Source organism: Rhinoderma darwinii, chromosome 6 (assembly GCF_050947455.1).
Source record: "Rhinoderma darwinii isolate aRhiDar2 chromosome 6, aRhiDar2.hap1, whole genome shotgun sequence".
Lineage (NCBI taxonomy): Eukaryota > Metazoa > Chordata > Amphibia > Anura > Rhinodermatidae > Rhinoderma > Rhinoderma darwinii.
In genome coordinates, this window is record NC_134692.1 from 147,205,883 (window position 1) to 147,224,481 (window position 18,599).

The 18,599-nt window shown below is 51.2% G+C and overlaps 1 protein-coding gene across 2 annotated transcripts; it reads left to right on the forward strand.

Annotated features, from left to right (window-relative positions):
• The first annotated feature begins 29 nt into the window (after positions 1-29).
• On the forward strand, positions 30-18,060 carry PHGDH (phosphoglycerate dehydrogenase). 2 transcript variants are annotated; one of them, XM_075830996.1, is made up of 12 exons: positions 30-311; positions 5,991-6,142; positions 6,464-6,529; positions 6,779-6,833; positions 7,062-7,160; positions 7,719-7,851; positions 8,138-8,286; positions 8,421-8,573; positions 16,814-16,946; positions 17,162-17,286; positions 17,409-17,604; positions 17,846-18,060. In XM_075830996.1, the coding sequence occupies exons 1-12, from the start codon at positions 171-173 to the stop codon at positions 18,013-18,015; spliced, it is 1,572 nt and encodes a 523-aa protein (XP_075687111.1). In that variant the 5' UTR covers positions 30-170; the 3' UTR covers positions 18,016-18,060. The 2 variants fall into 2 exon arrangements, with proteins under 2 accessions (XP_075687111.1, XP_075687112.1); XM_075830997.1 differs by lacking the exon at positions 30-311 and adding an exon at positions 923-1,034.
• Positions 18,061-18,599: the final 539 nt, after the last annotated feature.

The following is an 18,599-nucleotide window of genomic DNA, read 5'->3' on the forward strand; positions in this document are numbered from 1 at the left end:
GGGGTGGAGGGACTGTCAGGGGGTGGAGGGACTGTCAGGAGGTGGAGGGACTGTCAGGGGAGGGATTTTAAATGCAGTGATTCAGAAAACGTGAGGCTTTCCCCCGGGATGTGTTTGGAATAATCGCTGCATTGTCAGCACAGGAGACATCAGAGGAGACCGCAGAGATCATGGCCCTCTCAGACGTCCGGCGGGTCCTCATCAGTGACAGTCTGGCCTCTGCTTGTGCGGACATTCTGCGCTCACAGGGGGACATTGAAGTGACAGAAGCCCCAGGACTGAGCCCCCAGGATCTGCTCTCCAGGATTAAGGTAGGAGAGGTCTGGGCATCTGTGCCAGGGGGTGAGGGGCCGCGCACACAATGCAGATGCTCTGCAGGACAGGGTGGAGGAGGCACTGAAGCAATAGCCTGTATCCTAGAAGAGCAATGCTCTGCAGGCTGGTACGATGCAATAATCTGCTGGATAGAGAGAAGTTTCATCTATAGAAGGAGCAATGTTCTGCGGGAGGACCGTGCGCTGCATTTATCATCTGTCCAAGGAGCTGATCTACAATCTGTGGCCTCTGTAACCGGGTGGTGGTAGCGCAATCATCTGCAGAGTATGACAAACACTGCAGGATCAGCACATGGTGACTACATGGCGAGATGTTCTGCAGAGGCTGCAGTGTCAGCTGTTTGTATGGGGAAAGTTGTATATAAGGATGAGGAATGTCCAGGAGTGATAGTCTGCAGGGAATCAGCCGCACTACTTTTTGCACACCAAGCAGAGAAGGTTGTGTGCGGTGCAATGTTCTGCAGATCACCGGTGCAGCTGATGGAAAACCTCATTCATTTCAGAGTCTGATGCAAGAGAAGCGGGAGGTGTCATGAGGGGGCGGGGACTGAGGAGGAGGGGGCGGAGTAAGGAATCACCTGGAGTTGGAGGGCCTGTGGATGTTCTCACCTGTCCTCATGCTGCGCTGATACACTGTGACGCAGGGATACGTCTGGACTGCACATTGTTGGGGGAGGGGCTGATTTTCTATCTCATTCGGTCAGTGGAATTCCTGGGCCGGGGGCTGGACCTGGACTCTTATTTTGTAGTGAGCGATTTAATCGCTGTCCCTAGGAATGTATTGAGTGTCCCGAAATTCTCTCCAGACGCGATCAGCTGTGAACTCCGGCGTGTGGCGATAACACGAAAAAAGAATCGCTAGTAAATCACAGAGCGGAGACTGAATGTACTGAGGACGCCCACTACATCCCAAGTGTCCAGCTCCGGCCGAAGTCCTGGAGCAAAGAGCAGCACCGGGGTGATGGGGTCACGGGGGGGGGGGGGGGGTCGTGTATGTGCTGGACCCTGTAATGCCAGAGATATAATGCCCACTTTATACTGGTTTAAACTATGGCAGCCAAGATGTGGCGTTAGGAGAAGTTCAGTGTCTTGCGTGTTGCGCCACATTTATCATACAACGGTTGAGTTTGTCGCGGTGTCTGCCTGTCCGGTGGTGGATCGTTCTCTCTAACGTTGATACAGTAATAAATCTTTCTCGTCCTCGTGATCTTCCTCTTCTGCTTGAAAGTGTTGGAATGTTTCGACCGTGGAAATTGATGGAACGTTCCCTGGACATCGGTTGTGACTGAGCCGCCTCTGATTGTTCTAATGAGGAGCCTCCACACATTTCTAGAAGACGGTAGAGAAACCTGCAGACTATCTCACCGCGCCCTGGACCTGCGGCCTATCACACCGTGCCCTGGACCTGCGGCCTATCACACCGTGCCCTGGACCTGCGGCCTATCACACCGTGCCCTGGACCTGCGGCCTATCACACCGTGCCCTGGACCTGCGGCCTATCACACCGTGCCCTGGACCTGCGGCCTATCTCTCCGTGCCCTGGACCTGCGGCCTATCACACCGTGCCCTGGACCTGCAGACTATCTCACCGTGCCCTGGACCTGCAGACTATCTCACCGTGCCCTGGACCTGCAGACTATCTCACCGTGCCCTGGACCTGCGGACTATCTCTCCGTGCCCTGGACCTGCGGCCTATCACACCGTGCCCTGGACCTGCGGCCTATCACACCGTGCCCTGGACCTGCGGCCTATCACACCGTGCCCTGGACCTGCGGCCTATCTCTCCGTGCCCTGGACCTGCGGCCTATCTCTCCGTGCCCTGGACCTGCGGCCTATCTCTCCGTGCCCTGGACCTGCGGCCTATCTCTCCGTGCCCTGGACCTGCGGCCTATCACACCGTGCCCTGGACCTGCGGCCTATCACACCGTGCCCTGGACCTGCGGCCTATCACACCGTGCCCTGGACCTGCGGCCTATCACACCGTGCCCTGGACCTGCGGCCTATCACACCGTGCCCTGGACCTGCGGCCTATCACACCGTGCCCTGGACCTGCGGCCTATCACACCGTGCCCTGGACCTGCGGCCTATCACACCGTGCCCTGGACCTGCGGCCTATCACACCGTGCCCTGGACCTGCGGCCTATCTCACCGTGCCCTGGACCTGCGGACTATCTCTCCGTGCCCTGGACCTGCGGCCTATCACACCGTGCCCTGGACCTGCGGCCTATCACACCGTGCCCTGGACCTGCGGACTATCTCACCGTGCCCTGGACCTGCGGACTATCTCTCCGTGCCCTGGACCTGCAGACTATCTCACCGCGCCCTGGACCTGCAGACTATCTCTCCGTGCCCTGGACCTGCAGATGAAGCCGTGTTTACCTTGACTTTTTCCATGGCTTTTGTTGTGTTCTCACGCTGCAGCAAGTCATCCGGGTCAAGATAAAGATGGCTACATCCGTATCATGAGAGAAGCCGGACTGGAGGACGGAAGACGAGTGGGAGGAACCTCATCACCCGTCTGTCTGCCGGTGTCCATCTACCTGCAGTCCGTGCGCAGCCTGAGGCTTCCAACCATCGCGGTGCCATCTGCCTGTGCCGGTCTCGGGTCTCTTTGGCCAGCCGCTACTCTGCCAGGACCCCATCAAGAGGCAGTGACCTGGCGGCCTCTCCCAGTGAAGACCAGATAGGGGGTTTAGGGTGAAGACCGGGAAGGCTGCTTCGAGAACGCCATTAGAGGTGGCCCCAAGCCAAACCGGTGGAGGAGCCCAGTGGGTCCACAACCTGCTGGTCATAACACGGTGGAGACCCCTCTACCCATAGACCTAACAGGGCACGTGCGTAAAGAGTCGTTCTGCCCACAGATTCCGTCTGTAGAAATGACACGACACTAGAGGGGAATTTATTAACCTTTTTTAATGCCGGTTTTCTGGCGGAGAAAAGTCGCAAAAAATCTCTTGTGCCGTTTCCGTTGCCCTCGCCACTTTCCTAAATTCAGATTTTGCTGTGAAGGAGGGGGGCCGCCTGTGACCAGACGAGTTTACTATAATGTTGTGAAGCCGTCCGCTTACTGCCGGACGCAGAAACGTATAAAAGACCAGTGATGACCCGGAGAAAATCGTTCCTGTCGAATTTAAAAAAATGTCGCCAAAAAAAGCAAAGCCTTTTATAAACAGGAATTTGTATCATTTCGTGGCCCTTCCACCATTAACTGCTTTTTATTATATTCCCAAAACACATAAATGACTTGACCTCCCACCCGGGCCAACCATCGTTTTGGGCATTGAGCGTCTTATCGCAAATCTCTCCACATAAAATGCTGCACGTCTTCAGATACTTGTCAGAAAGCCGAGACGGAGGACGCGACGTCTATATTATCACCTCCATACAACGAGGGGGGACATGTTCTGAGCTCCGATGTCACGGCTCTGCACCGAGACGCAGGAAGGTTTCGCGTGCGACGCAGTTAAACGTTTTCTCGCTCTACGTGACGCTTTACAAGTTGAATTCATTACGTAAATCCTGCAATATAATCCTCCTAAATCTGGCGATGTCTGACCCACGACAATGGGACGTTCCCCTGGGGACCAGGTCCGCACCCGCTTATGTCAATCTATATGGGAGGAGCTTAACGTTGTCCCGGATGGCGGGCCGGCTGTGAACCTATGGCCTAGATTTATTGACTGTCTTTTGTTTATTTGGAAAGGGGACATGGACGCCCTACAGAGCTTTCTCGTGTAAGGAATCTGAATCCGTTATTTCTCTTCTGTGGCGACACAAATCAACAAAATGTTTTATATAAAAGTCGTCCAATATAAAAAAAAAATTATCGTAAAAGTATCACCGACCGAAATCTTATTGAGAGACCGAATAACATTCAGTTGTTGTTTTTATAGCCCAATGAAATCGTAAAAGCGAAACCCAAAAAATCTATTGCGTTTTTCCCAGTTTCAGCCCGCAAAGGAGGAGTCGACCGCTGCTGAGAACTTCCCAGAGAGCGTCGGAGGTCACATGGTACGACCAGCCGGACCACCCGTATTGCAGTAGGGACTGGAGTAGAGGGGGGAGGATACACTGCTGAGAAGCTAGCAGGGGGGTCAGTCTACACTAGACATGGAGCAGGGTGACTGTGGGATAAAGAGCGCTCGCGCGACACCCGCCTCTACGTGTAGGAAACGTTTGTCTTCATAAATCTCCCCGGTCTCATACGATCCGCGCGCACAGACGGATTTGCTGCAGTCTCTAAATGTTGGAGCCGCTGAGACCTTGAATGAGACTTTAGGGAACGCGTCTGTTCTGACCCGGCCAACGTTTCTTCTGGACTACGCGCTTTTCACCGCACCCCAAGGGAGAGATGTCGTCCTATAAAACTGGCAAGAATTGTGCTGCGGTGATGAAGACGAGGACTCTGTGCTGAGAAAACAAAATCTGGGAAAAAGAGTGAAAATCTCAAAATAATCATCACCCTCCTCCCATAGATACCACCTGAGGGGCAAGTAGCCCAAATGTCACAGAACATATTACGCCATTATTTACCCTGGAAAAGCTTCATGCATGTCTGGGCTAGACTAACCTAGAACCAACATGGGCCCATGTCGGGACTAGACCATACTGGAAGCGAGGTACAGGTCGGGGCTAGACCTGCCTAGAAGAGAGGTACAGGTCGGGGCTAGACCTGCCTAGAAGAGAGGTACAGGTCGGGGCTAGACCTGCCTAGAAGCGAGGTACAGGTCGGGGCTAGACCATACTGGAAGCGAGGTAGAGGTCGGGACTAGACCTGCCTAGAAGAGAGGTACAGGTCGGGGCTAGACCTGCCTAGAAGCGAGGTACAGGTCGGGGCTAGACCTGCCTAGAAGCGAGGTACAGGTCGGGGCTAGACCTGCCTAGAAGCGAGGTACAGGTCGGGACTAAACCTGCCTAGAAGAGAGGTACAGGTCGGGGCTAGACCTGCCTAGAAGAGAGGTACAGGTCGGGGCTAGACCTGCCTAGAAGAGAGGTACAGGTCGGGGCTAGACCTGCCTAGAAGCGAGGTACAGGTCGGGGCTAGACCATACTGGAAGCGAGGTAGAGGTCGGGACTAGACCTGCCTAGAAGAGAGGTACAGGTCGGGGCTAGACCTGCCTAGAAGCGAGGTACAGGTCGGGGCTAGACCTGCCTAGAAGCGAGGTACAGGTCGGGGCTAGACCTGCCTAGAAGCGAGGTACAGGTCGGGACTAAACCTGCCTAGAAGAGAGGTACAGGTCGGGGCTAGACCTGCCTAGAAGAGAGGTACAGGTCGGGGCTAGACCTGCCTAGAAGAGAGGTACAGGTCGGGGCTAGACCTGCCTAGAAGAGAGGTACAGGTCGGGGCTAGACCTACCTAGAAGAGAGGTACAGGTCGGGGCTAGACCATACTGGAAGCGAGGTACAGGTCGGGGCTAGACCTGCCTAGAAGCGAGGTACAGGTCGGGGCTAGACCTGCCTAGAAGCGAGGTACAGGTCGGGGCTAGACCTGCCTAGAAGGCTGCCCCTTCAGATGCCACACTATAGCAGCGGGTGGTAGCGGTGTATGTATTTGCCCTAGAGATTTAGGCATGTGATATATGAAAGGATGGGGACCCCATTACATACATTCCCAGGTGGGTTTAATCAATTTTGTCCCCCCCTCTCACCCCACAGGACTATGATGGACTTATTGTCCGCTCGGCCACGAAGGTCACCTCGGATGTCCTGACTGCTGGAACAAGGTTAAAGGTGGTGGGACGAGCAGGTACTGGAGTGGACAATGTTGATGTGGATGCTGCCACCAAGAAAGGGGTCATTGTAATGAAGTAAGTGCCCCCTTGTGTCCTGTCCGGGATGACGTTCCAGTGATTGATATAATATAGTCCAGGCGTTAAGCAGAGTTTACCTTGGACAACCAATAAATCTGACGGCACTTCATTAACTTCTGTGTACATTCATAAGATTATCCTGTTCTTCAGAGCTGAAATCTTCTAGCACTTCCTACTTGTTCTGGTGATTTGCATTCTGGGATTTGTAGGCTCTGTACAGTCATCTGATGGGGGAACCACTTCCTGCCCCCTGCATAGCTGTCCTAGTGTCTGTCCATGAGCTCCATGTAATATTCATCTGTCCATCTCTCCATCCAGCACTCCCACCGGGAACAGTATCAGTGCCGCTGAGCTGACGTGTGGCCTCATCCTCAGCCTCTCCAGGTGAGTGGACAGGGCAGGTAGATGCTGATTTCTCTGGGCCTGTGACTTGTTATGTTTGTATAATATGTGGAGTCCATCTTGTAATGAGCTCCTCAGGGCTATCCGTAGTTCATGGGTGAGTTAGCAGATGGAGGAGGTAAATCTCTCTTCATTATCTGTCATTTACTGTGAATAACAAAAGTTTTGGCTAAAGACGATGGGGGAGAGAAATCCTGGAATAATCTCTTTACACTTATTGCCTATTTTCAGGCAGATCCCTCAAGCTGCATCATCCATGAAGCAGGGGAAGTGGGACCGGAAGAAGGTATGGACCACAGAGATTACAATGTCTTGGTATCTGGGCTATCTCTACTAATGACGACTGACATGGAGTAAAGTGTGAAGAACATTTTGTGTAGGGGCAAAACAAATCGCAATGTTTCACAATAAGCTCTCTACTACCCATAATGCAGTGCTTGAATATAGTGATGGGGGGGGGGGGGGCAGACATTCTGGAAGGTAAGAACCAGCACTAACAATCCTCTGCCCCCAGTACATGGGCTCTGAGCTGCATGGGAAGACTCTGGGAATCCTGGGGCTTGGACGGATCGGGAAAGAAGTGGCAATAAGAATGCAGTCATTCCAAATGAAGGTGAGAGACCATAGTGGACCTTCTCTGTACCATCTCGTCATGTCACCCTTCCCTCATCCCCTAACATCACAGGTTAGACACCTCTACAGACCACTGAGGTTTCCCACATCTGCCCATCCATGTTCTCCTCCATGTCCCCCTCTCTCGTTCCCCTCGTCTGTCCTCTTTCTCCCTCTCTCCCTCTCCATGTCCTTCCTCCGTCTTTCTCCTCCCTCTCTCGTTCCTCTCTGTCCATGTTCTTTCTCCGTCTCTCTCTCTCTCTCTGTCCATGTTCTTCCTCCGTCTCTCTCTCTCTCTCTCTGTCCATGTTCTTCCTCCGTCTCTCTCTCTCTCTCTCTCTCTCTCTGTCCATGTTCTTCCTCCGTCTCTCTCTCTCTCTCTCTCTCTCTCTGTCCATGTTCTTCCTCCGTCTCTCTCTCTCTCTCTCTGTCCATGTTCTTCCTCCGTCTCTCTCTCTCTCTCTGTCCATGTTCTTCCTCCGTCTGTCTGTCTGTCCTTTTCCTTCCTCTCCTCTGAAGTTTCTTCAATTCACTTATTAGCTTTTTCCATGTCCCACAGACCATCGGCTATGACCCCATTATCCCCCCGGAAGTCACAGCAGAGTTTGGAGTTCAACAATTACCCCTTGAAGAAATCTGGGAACAGTGCGATTACATCACCGTGCACACACCGCTCCTGCCCTCCACCACAGGTACACACAGCGCTGTACGCACTGCTCCTGCCCTCCACCACAGGTACACGCAGCGCTGTACGCACCGCTCCTACCCTCCACCACAGGTATACGCAGCGCTGTACGCACCGCTCCTGCCCTCCGCCGCAGGTATACATTGCGCTGTACACATCCATTATCTGTAGAGACACTTTGTATCCTTCTGAATTTCAGAGCTTATTTGGGGGATGTATCCCGGAAGGTCGTGCCCACGCTGCTCTGTCATGACCTGTCACAATATGATAAATTCCTGCTCTCCATTCTCCAGGTCTTATAAATGATGCTGCGTTCTCCAAGTGCAAACGTGGGGTCCAGGTCATCAACTGCGCTCGGGGGGGGATCATTGATGAGGCGGCATTACTGAGGGCACTGGAGAGCGGGCAGTGTGGAGGTGCCGGGCTGGACGTCTTCACTGAGGTGAGCTGTGAATAGTCTCAACCTGACGGCCGAAATCCCCGACGGCAGAGACCCCCGCCCCCCACGACCGAGATCCCCATGACCGAGACTCCTCACACCCTGACACCTCTAGTAATGATTTCTCCCTTTCTCAGGAGCCACCACGGGATCGGGCTCTGACAGACCATCCTCTAGTAATCGGCCTTCCTCACCTTGGGGCCAGCACACATGAGGCTCAAAACCGCTGCGGGGAGGAGATTGCTCTGCAGATTGTGGATCTGGTGAAGGAGCGGGCGCTCGTGGGGGCAGTGAGTATATGGGGATGTTTTCAGCCCACAATTTATTTATTTTCTGCTCCTAATTCGTTTTATAAACTAAAGAGGAAATATCCTGGGGAAACCTGATCCTGTCTATTAGTCGCTCGTGGTACTGAAGATATTGTCCAGCAGAGGGCAGTGCAGCCGTGTCCTCAACCCCGGTGCAGACTAATGTCCCCAGACCGACACAATGTATAGATGTCCTAATAAAGAGACGGTGCATCCAGTCCCTACGAGCCCGGTGAACCCGGCACGTCCAGTCCCTATGAGCCCGGTGAACCCGGCACGTCCAGTCCCTATGAGCCCGGTGAACCCGGCACGTCCAGTCCCTATGAGCCCGGTGAACCCGGCACGTGCAGTCCCTATGAGCCTGGTGAACCCGGCACGTGCAGTCCCTATGAGCCTGGTGAACCCGGCACGTGCAGTCCCTATGAGCCTGGTGAACCCGGCACGTGCAGTCCCTATGAGCCTGGTGAACCCGGCACGTGCAGTCCCTATGAGCCTGGTGAACCCGGCACGTGCAGTCCCTATGAGCCTGGTGAACCCGGCACGTCCAGTCCCTATGAGCCTGGTGAACCCGGCACGTCCAGTCCCTATGAGCCTGGTGAACCCGGCACGTCCAGTCCCTATGAGCCTGGTGAACCCGGCACGTCCAGTCCCTATGAGCCTGGTGAACCCGGCACGTCCAGTCCCTATGAGCCTGGTGAACCCGGCACGTCCAGTCCCTATGAGCCTGGTGAACCCGGCACGTCCAGTCCCTACGAGCCTGGTGAACCCGGCACGTGCAGTCCCTATGAGCCTGGTGAACCCGGCACGTGCAGTCCCTATGAGCCCGGTGAACCCGGCACGTCCAGTCTTGCACCCAATAAACGGCTTCTGTATGTAGATTGGGGCTCGGCCGTTGACTACCTCATTCACAGACTCACAAGCAAAACTGCGCAGAACTGATATAATGAAAAGTTCTGTAGCCGTGTTCTCCGCTCTGTCAATCCTCTGTGAGCTGAACACAGCAGCAACTCAAATCTCTCTCCTGTCCTGATTCGTTACAATGTATCAGTGCAGGTAAACTGTGTTGGGGTCCAGGCTGTCTAAATTAGATTATTGTATAGACTGGATACAATTGTAGCAAATCCTCTGCTGTGTGAGCAGGACTTGGTTGGGATTTAAATAATGAATTTACTGACAGCAAGCAGAGATCTTGTAAATGATCAGAAACTGAAACCCAATGGGGTAGATTATTGTGACTGGAGTTTCATACACAAGTCTTAAGAAACCAGCTGGAGACAGAGGCGCAGGCAGGGAGCTGGCGTCCATTATGACGAGTGCCGCTCCTTTCTCTAAGCTCCACCCACTTTTCAGAAGCGGATCAAAAGCCACAATTTCTGCGGCCTGTGGGCCATTTGTGACACTTTTACCAAGTCTCTGTTCAGACTACAAGAAAGTTGCGGAACTTTTCATCATACGAGGATTGACCGTCTACGTGAATCTTGTCCCCTTTAAGGCGACAGTGGCCCTTTAAATGCAGTGACCTGGTACATGCGGTGGCGTGACTATGTATCATTGACATCAGGTTGCGGCTTCCTTTATATCGCAGGAAGTGGTGGGATCGTTCTCCGCACAGGAAGCCACAGACGTCCAGTCATTGCCCCGACTTTACTCCGATTCTCGTTTTCCGATGACGGTTCTATAGTTAATAAAATAAAATGTAAAAAAATGAGTAACCTGTGGAGCAGACTGTAGTGTCCATGGTGATATGGGGGGTTACTAGTATGTATGAAGTAACGGGTACAGATACCTGTGGAGCAGACTGTAGTGTCCATAGTGATATGGGGGGTTACTAGTATGTATGAAGTAACGGGTACAGATACCTGTGGAGCAGACTGTAGTGTCCATAGTGATATGGGGGGTTACTAGTATGTATGAAGTAACGGGTACAGATACCTGTGGAGCAGACTGTAGTGTCCATGGTGATATGGGGGGTTACTAGTATGTATGAAGTAACGGGTACAGATACCTGTGGAGCAGACTGTAGTGTCCATGGTGATATGGGGGGGTTACTAGTATGTATGAAGTAACGGGTACAGATACCTGTGGAGCAGACTGTAGTGTCCATAGTGATATGGGGGGTTACTAGTATGTATGAAGTAACGGGTACAGATACCTGTGGAGCAGACTGTAGTGTCCATAGTGATATGGGGGGTTACTAGTATGTATGAAGTAACGGGTACAGATACCTGTGGAGCAGACTGTAGTGTCCATAGTGATATGGGGGGTTACTAGTATGTATGAAGTAACGGGTACAGATACCTGTGGAGCAGACTGTAGTGTCCATGGTGATATGGGGGGTTACTAGTATGTATGAAGTAACGGGTACAGATACCTGTGGAGCAGACTGTAGTGTCCATGGTGATATGGGGGGTTACTAGTATGTATGAAGTAACGGGTACAGATACCTGTGGAGCAGACTGTAGTGTCCATGGTGATATGGGGGGTTACTAGTATGTATGAAGTAACGGGTACAGATACCTGTGGAGCAGACTGTAGTGTCCATAGTGATATGGGGGGTTACTAGTATGTATGAAGTAACGGGTACAGATACCTGTAGAGCAGACTGTAGTGTCCATAGTGATATGGGGGGTTACTAGTATGTATGAAGTAACGGGTACAGATACCTGTGGAGCAGACTGTAGTGTCCATAGTGATATGGGGGGTTACTAGTATGTATGAAGTAACGGGTACAGATACCTGTGGAGCAGACTGTAGTGTCCATAGTGATATGGGGGGTTACTAGTATGTATGAAGTAACGGGTACAGATACCTGTGGAGCAGACTGTAGTGTCCATAGTGATATGGGGGGTTACTAGTATGTATGAAGTAACGGGTACAGATACCTGTAGAGCAGACTGTAGTGTCCATAGTGATATGGGGGGTTACTAGTATGTATGAAGTAACGGGTACAGATACCTGTGGAGCAGACTGTAGTGTCCATGGTGATATGGGGGGTTACTAGTATGTATGAAGTAACGGGTACAGATACCTGTAGAGCAGACTGTAGTGTCCATAGTGATATGGGGGGTTACTAGTATGTATGAAGTAACGGGTACAGATACCTGTGGAGCAGACTGTAGTGTCCATGGTGATATGGGGGGTTACTAGTATGTATGAAGTAACGGGTACAGATACCTGTAGAGCAGACTGTAGTGTCCATGGTGATATGGGGGGTTACTAGTATGTATGAAGTAACGGGTACAGATACCTGTGGAGCAGACTGTAGTGTCCATGGTGATATGGGGGGTTACTAGTATGTATGAAGTAACGGGTACAGATACCTGTAGAGCAGACTGTAGTGTCCATGGTGATATGGGGGGTTTCCAGTATGTATGAAGTAACGGGTACAGATACCTGTGGAGCAGACTGTAGTGTCCATGGTGATATGGGGGGGTTACTAGTATGTATGAAGTAACGGGTACAGATACCTGTGGAGCAGACTGTAGTGTCCATGGTGATATGGGGGGTTACTAGTATGTATGAAGTAACGGGTACAGATACCTGTGGAGCAGACTGTAGTGTCCATCCTGATATGGGGGGTTACTAGTATGTATGAAGTAACGGGTACAGATACCTGTAGAGCAGACTGTAGTGTCCATGGTGATATGGGGGGTTACTAGTATGTATGAAGTAACGGGTACAGATACCTGTGGAGCAGACTGTAGTGTCCATGGTGATATGGGGGGTTTCCAGTATGTATGAAGTAACGGGTACAGATACCTGTGGAGCAGACTGTAGTGTCCATGGTGATATGGGGGGTTACTAGTATGTATGAAGTAACGGGTACAGATACCTGTGGAGCAGACTGTAGTGTCCATGGTGATATGGGGGGTTACTAGTATGTATGAAGTAACGGGTACAGATACCTGTGGAGCAGACTGTAGTGTCCATGGTGATATGGGGGGTTACTAGTATGTATGAAGTAACGGGTACAGATACCTGTAGAGCAGACTGTAGTGTCCATGGTGATATGGGGGGTTACTAGTATGTATGAAGTAACGGGTACAGATACCTGTGGAGCAGACTGTAGTGTCCATGGTGATATGGGGGGTTACTAGTATGTATGAAGTAACGGGTACAGATACCTGTGGAGCAGACTGTAGTGTCCATGGTGATATGGGGGGTTTCCAGTATGTATGAAGTAACGGGTACAGATGCCTGTGGAGCAGACTGTAGTGTCCATGGTGATATGGGGGGTTACTAGTATGTATGAAGTAACGGGTACAGATACCTGTGGAGCAGACTGTAGTGTCCATAGTGATACGGGGGGGTTACTAGTATGTATGAAGTAACGGGTACAGATACCTGTAGAGCAGACTGTAGTGTCCATGGTGATACGGGGGGGTTACTAGTATGTATGAAGTAACGGGTACAGATACCTGTAGAGCAGACTGTAGTGTCCATGGTGATATGGGGGGTTACTAGTATTATGAAGTAACGGGTACAGATACCTGTGGAGCAGACTGTAGTGTCCATGGTGATATGGGGGGTTACTAGTATGTATGAAGTAACGGGTACAGATACCTGTGGAGCAGACTGTAGTGTCCATGGTGATATGGGGGGTTACTAGTATGTATGAAGTAACGGGTACAGATACCTGTGGAGCAGACTGTAGTGTCCATAGTGATATGGGGGGTTACTAGTATGTATGAAGTAACGGGTACAGATACCTGTGGAGCAGACTGTAGTGTCCATGGTGATATGGGGGGGTTACTAGTATGTATGAAGTAACGGGTACAGATACCTGTGGAGCAGACTGTAGTGTCCATGGTGATATGGGGGGGGTTACCAGTATGTATGAAGTAACGGGTACAGATACCTGTGGAGCAGACTGTAGTGTCCATGGTGATATGGGGGGTTACTAGTATGTATGAAGTAACGGGTACAGATACCTGTGGAGCAGACTGTAGTGTCCATGGTGATATGGGGGGTTACTAGTATGTATGAAGTAACGGGTACAGATACCTGTGGAGCAGACTGTAGTGTCCATGGTGATATGGGGGGTTACTAGTATGTATGAAGTAACGGGTACAGATACCTGTGGAGCAGACTGTAGTGTCCATGGTGATATGGGGGGTTACTAGTATGTATGAAGTAACGGGTACAGATACCTGTGGAGCAGACTGTAGTGTCCATGGTGATATGGGGGGTTACTAGTATGTATGAAGTAACGGGTACAGATACCTGTGGAGCAGACTGTAGTGTCCATGGTGATATGGGGGGTTACTAGTATGTATGAAGTAACGGGTACAGATACCTGTGGAGCAGACTGTAGTGTCCATGGTGATATGGGGGGTTACTAGTATGTATGAAGTAACGGGTACAGATACCTGTGGAGCAGACTGTAGTGTCCATGGTGATATGGGGGGTTACTAGTATGTATGAAGTAACGGGTACAGATACCTGTGGAGCAGACTGTAGTGTCCATGGTGATATGGGGGGTTACTAGTATGTATGAAGTAACGGGTACAGATACCTGTGGAGCAGACTGTAGTGTCCATGGTGATATGGGGGGTTACTAGTATGTATGAAGTAACGGGTACAGATACCTGTGGAGCAGACTGTAGTGTCCATGGTGATATGGGGGGGGTTACTAGTATGTATGAAGTAACGGGTACAGATACCTGTGGAGCAGACTGTAGTGTCCATGGTGATATGGGGGGTTACTAGTATGTATGAAGTAACGGGTACAGATACCTGTGGAGCAGACTGTAGTGTCCATGGTGATATGGGGGGTTTCCAGTATGTATGAAGTAACGGGTACAGATACCTGTGGAGCAGACTGTAGTGTCCATGGTGATATGGGGGGTTACTAGTATGTATGAAGTAACGGGTACAGATACCTGTGGAGCAGACTGTAGTGTCCATGGTGATATGGGGGGTTACTAGTATGTATGAAGTAACGGGTACAGATACCTGTGGAGCAGACTGTAGTGTCCATGGTGATATGGGGGGGTTACTAGTATGTATGAAGTAACGGGTACAGATACCTGTGGAGCAGACTGTAGTGTCCATGGTGATATGGGGGGTTACTAGTATGTATGAAGTAACGGGTACAGATACCTGTGGAGCAGACTGTAGTGTCCATGGTGATATGGGGGGGGTTACCAGTATGTATGAAGTAACGGGTACAGATACCTGTGGAGCAGACTGTAGTGTCCATGGTGATATGGGGGGTTACTAGTATGTATGAAGTAACGGGTACAGATACCTGTGGAGCAGACTGTAGTGTCCATGGTGATATGGGGGGGTTACTAGTATGTATGAAGTAACGGGTACAGATACCTGTGGAGCAGACTGTAGTGTCCATCCTGATATGGGGGGTTACTAGTATGTATGAAGTAACGGGTACAGATACCTGTGGAGCAGACTGTAGTGTCCATAGTGATATGGGGGGTTACTAGTATGTATGAAGTAACGGGTACAGATACCTGTGGAGCAGACTGTAGTGTCCATGGTGATATGGGGGGTTACTAGTATGTATGAAGTAACGGGTACAGATACCTGTGGAGCAGACTGTAGTGTCCATGGTGATATGGGGGGTTTCCAGTATGTATGAAGTAACGGGTACAGATACCTGTGGAGCAGACTGTAGTGTCCATGGTGATATGGGGGGTTTCCAGTATGTATGAAGTAACGGGTACAGATACCTGTAGAGCAGACTGTAGTGTCCATGGTGATATGGGGGGTTACTAGTATGTATGAAGTAACGGGTACAGATACCTGTAGAGCAGACTGTAGTGTCCATGGTGATATGGGGGGTTACTAGTATGTATGAAGTAACGGGTACAGATACCTGTGGAGCAGACTGTAGTGTCCATGGTGATATGGGGGGTTACTAGTATGTATGAAGTAACGGGTACAGATACCTGTGGAGCAGACTGTAGTGTCCATGGTGATATGGGGGGTTACCAGTATGTATGAAGTAACGGGTACAGATACCTGTAGAGCAGACTGTAGTGTCCATGGTGATATGGGGGGGGGTTACCAGTATGTATGAAGTAACGGGTACAGATACCTGTGGAGCAGACTGTAGTGTCCATGGTGATATGGGGGGTTACTAGTATGTATGAAGTAACGGGTACAGATACCTGTGGAGCAGACTGTAGTGTCCATCCTGATATGGGGGGGTTACTAGTATGTATGAAGTAACGGGTACAGATACCTGTAGAGCAGACTGTAGTGTCCATCCTGATATGGGGGGTTACTAGTATGTATGAAGTAACGGGTACAGATACCTGTGGAGCAGACTGTAGTGTCCATAGTGATATGGGGGGTTACTAGTATGTATGAAGTAACGGGTACAGATACCTGTGGAGCAGACTGTAGTGTCCATGGTGATATGGGGGGTTACTAGTATGTATGAAGTAACGGGTACAGATACCTGTGGAGCAGACTGTAGTGCTAGTCATTGCAGGAATCGGAGGAGGGAGCATCTTCTGCTTTTGTATTCTTACCCATCATCTGGTGACGGCCTTTTCTCTCGTGGTCTTGGCTGCGAGGGGTTAATCACCTTCCTGCTTTTGCTCCTCTGTTAATAGACGTGAAGTGGATCTCTTCTGTAATCGCCACTGAGGCCGCCGCGGTCCGCTCCGCCGTATTCTACACATGGAGACGCGCGCCGGCTTTATATTCTATATCGTGGCCTCCTCTTACAATCCCATCTACAGCGCCCTCCCTGCTGGAGCTCTGTTCATCCATGATTATTACGCCAGAACCTACTGACACTTCGGCTCCATTCACACGACCGTTCCCGTAATTACGACCCATAGCGACAGTCCCGGACGGCCGCGGACATCTGTCCGTATTTACAGGCCGTACTCCCATTATAAAGTATGAGAGCGCGGTGCGTAAAATAAAAAAATAGGGCACGTCCTAGTTTGTACGGCGCGGACGCCTTCCTATAAATCTATGGGACGGTGTCCGCCTGCCATCGAAATAAACGGGTTCATAATTACGGGCGATTTTCCGATCGTGTGCACGGGGCCTTACCAGGCTATGGACCGTAGGATGGAGGTGCCATTGGGTGGAGGCAACTACACAGCAATGCAGAAAGTTTACTGATGACCCTCATGGGCACGGTGATGTTGACCCTCATGGGCACGGTGATGATGACCGTTCATGATTGTCACTCAGCAAAACAACTCGAAATCCGCAGGAATAAATGTCTACTTACTCTTCAGGTCAATGCCCCGGCTCTTACCAAGGCCTTCTCCCCGGAGACTCAGCCGTGGATCCGGTTGGGTGAAGCCCTGGGTCGTCTTCTTCACACTGTATTGCCAGAAGTCCGTGGAGAGATCCAAGTGACCACCACAGGTGAGAAGTGTCCGCACTCCGGAGACATTTATGTCCCTTCTTTTCCGAGGTCTTTGACTTCTTCACTGTCGGTGATGGAGTTCCTGGTGCGAGGATGAGAAGATGGATTGACTCTTCACCAACACGTTTACCGTCTTCCACCATCGAGGAGATTGGGAGAACTGATTTGACGATATATTACCCACATATTACTACTGCTGTTATTTTACTCCTAGGGGGCGCTCTGAAGAATTCTGGCTCAATCCTCGGCTCTGCTGTTGCCATTGGTCTTCTCCAAAATACAGACAAGAAAGTCAACCTGGTCAACTCCTGCTTCTTTGCCAAGGACGTTGGGATCCAGGTGATCTATCTCACTAATGATGGCTCGAGACCTGAGTCTGGGGGTGACGTCTCCGGAGGTCATGTGGCCACACCTCTTGAATATCCCCGTGTCTGATCACCTGTCTCCATCCCCTTTATCAGGTAACTCCTCGATATTCCTTGGACTCTGCAGAGATCAGGCTGGAAGTGTCAGGAGGAGGACTGACATTAATTGGGGGGTTGAGTGGTGCAACCCCCTCCCTGATTGGGATTGGAGCCTTCCACTTCAGGAGTCCTGTGTCGCTGGATGGGACTCTACTCCTGTGGACTGCGGAGACAAATCTGACAAAACTTTTAGGTGAGTTTTAACTCGTAGACCCCAATTTTAACCCTTTCCTGGAGCGCCGTCCACCGCACTCCGTGGAACCCCATGTTTATATTCAGCGCACACAGGGTTAATGATCCCTAATATGTTATGGAGTCCTTTATTTGCTATGTTCATGTTCCCGTCCTCGCTGGTCATAGCGCTGACGGTTCCAGCTCCACCGTCTTGATCGATAGGCCCCGTTCCTGCCTCACAGTCTTTTCTTCTGTTCCAGAGGTTCTTGCAGCAGCTGGAAGTCAACTCCAAACGTTCCATGTGACGGGCGGCTACAGCGTGGCGGAGATCTCCGCTCCCCTCCCGGATCTGTCGTCCCTGGGATCCTGCCTGCAGGTCACGCTCGGGCTGCCCATCTCCAACGGAAGTCTCCATCTCCGGTCGCCATGAACGTGTTTCTGTCTAAGATCTTTCTAATACAAATCCTCCAGTTTCTCCTTCTTTGTTCCTCATTATCAGATTTTAACGCTGGATGTGTCCAGAATATTGTGCCAGGGGTGACCCAAACCTCTACGGTGCACGGGGGGTCTTCTCTAGTCATGGGCCGCGCGTGGTTACATTCCTGATGGTCATGTGGGGTCTATTCTGTCCAGATATCGGTTGTCCTGTAAGTTCCGCTGATTCACCAGTCACGGGCCATGGACTCCCATACATTGTGGAAATGGGGTTTCTTGGGCCCCCAAAGGATATTATTGTAAGGGCCATCATCCATCTATGCAAAACTTGTGTAGGTCCGTCTATACGGGAGCCGCGTCCGTCTGTCTATACGGGAGCCGCGTCCGTCTGTCTATACGGGAGCCGCGTCCATCCGTCTATACGGGAGCCGCGTACATCCGTCTATACGGGAGCCGCGTACATCCGTCTATACGGGAGCCGCGTACATCCGTCTATACGGGAGCCGCGTACATCCGTCTATACGGGAGCCGCGTACATCCGTCTATACGGGAGCCGCGTACATCCGTCTATACGGGAGC

Coding starts and splice junctions, on each gene's coding strand:
- PHGDH (XM_075830996.1), top strand. CDS start 171: ATGGCCCTCTCAGACGTCCGGCGGGTCCTCATCAGTGACAGTCTGGCC. Junction 312..5,990: donor ATCTGCTCTCCAGGATTAAG/GTAGGAGAGGTC, acceptor CTCACCCCACAG/GACTATGATGGACTTATTGT. Junction 6,143..6,463: donor AAAGGGGTCATTGTAATGAA/GTAAGTGCCCCC, acceptor CTCTCCATCCAG/CACTCCCACCGGGAACAGTA.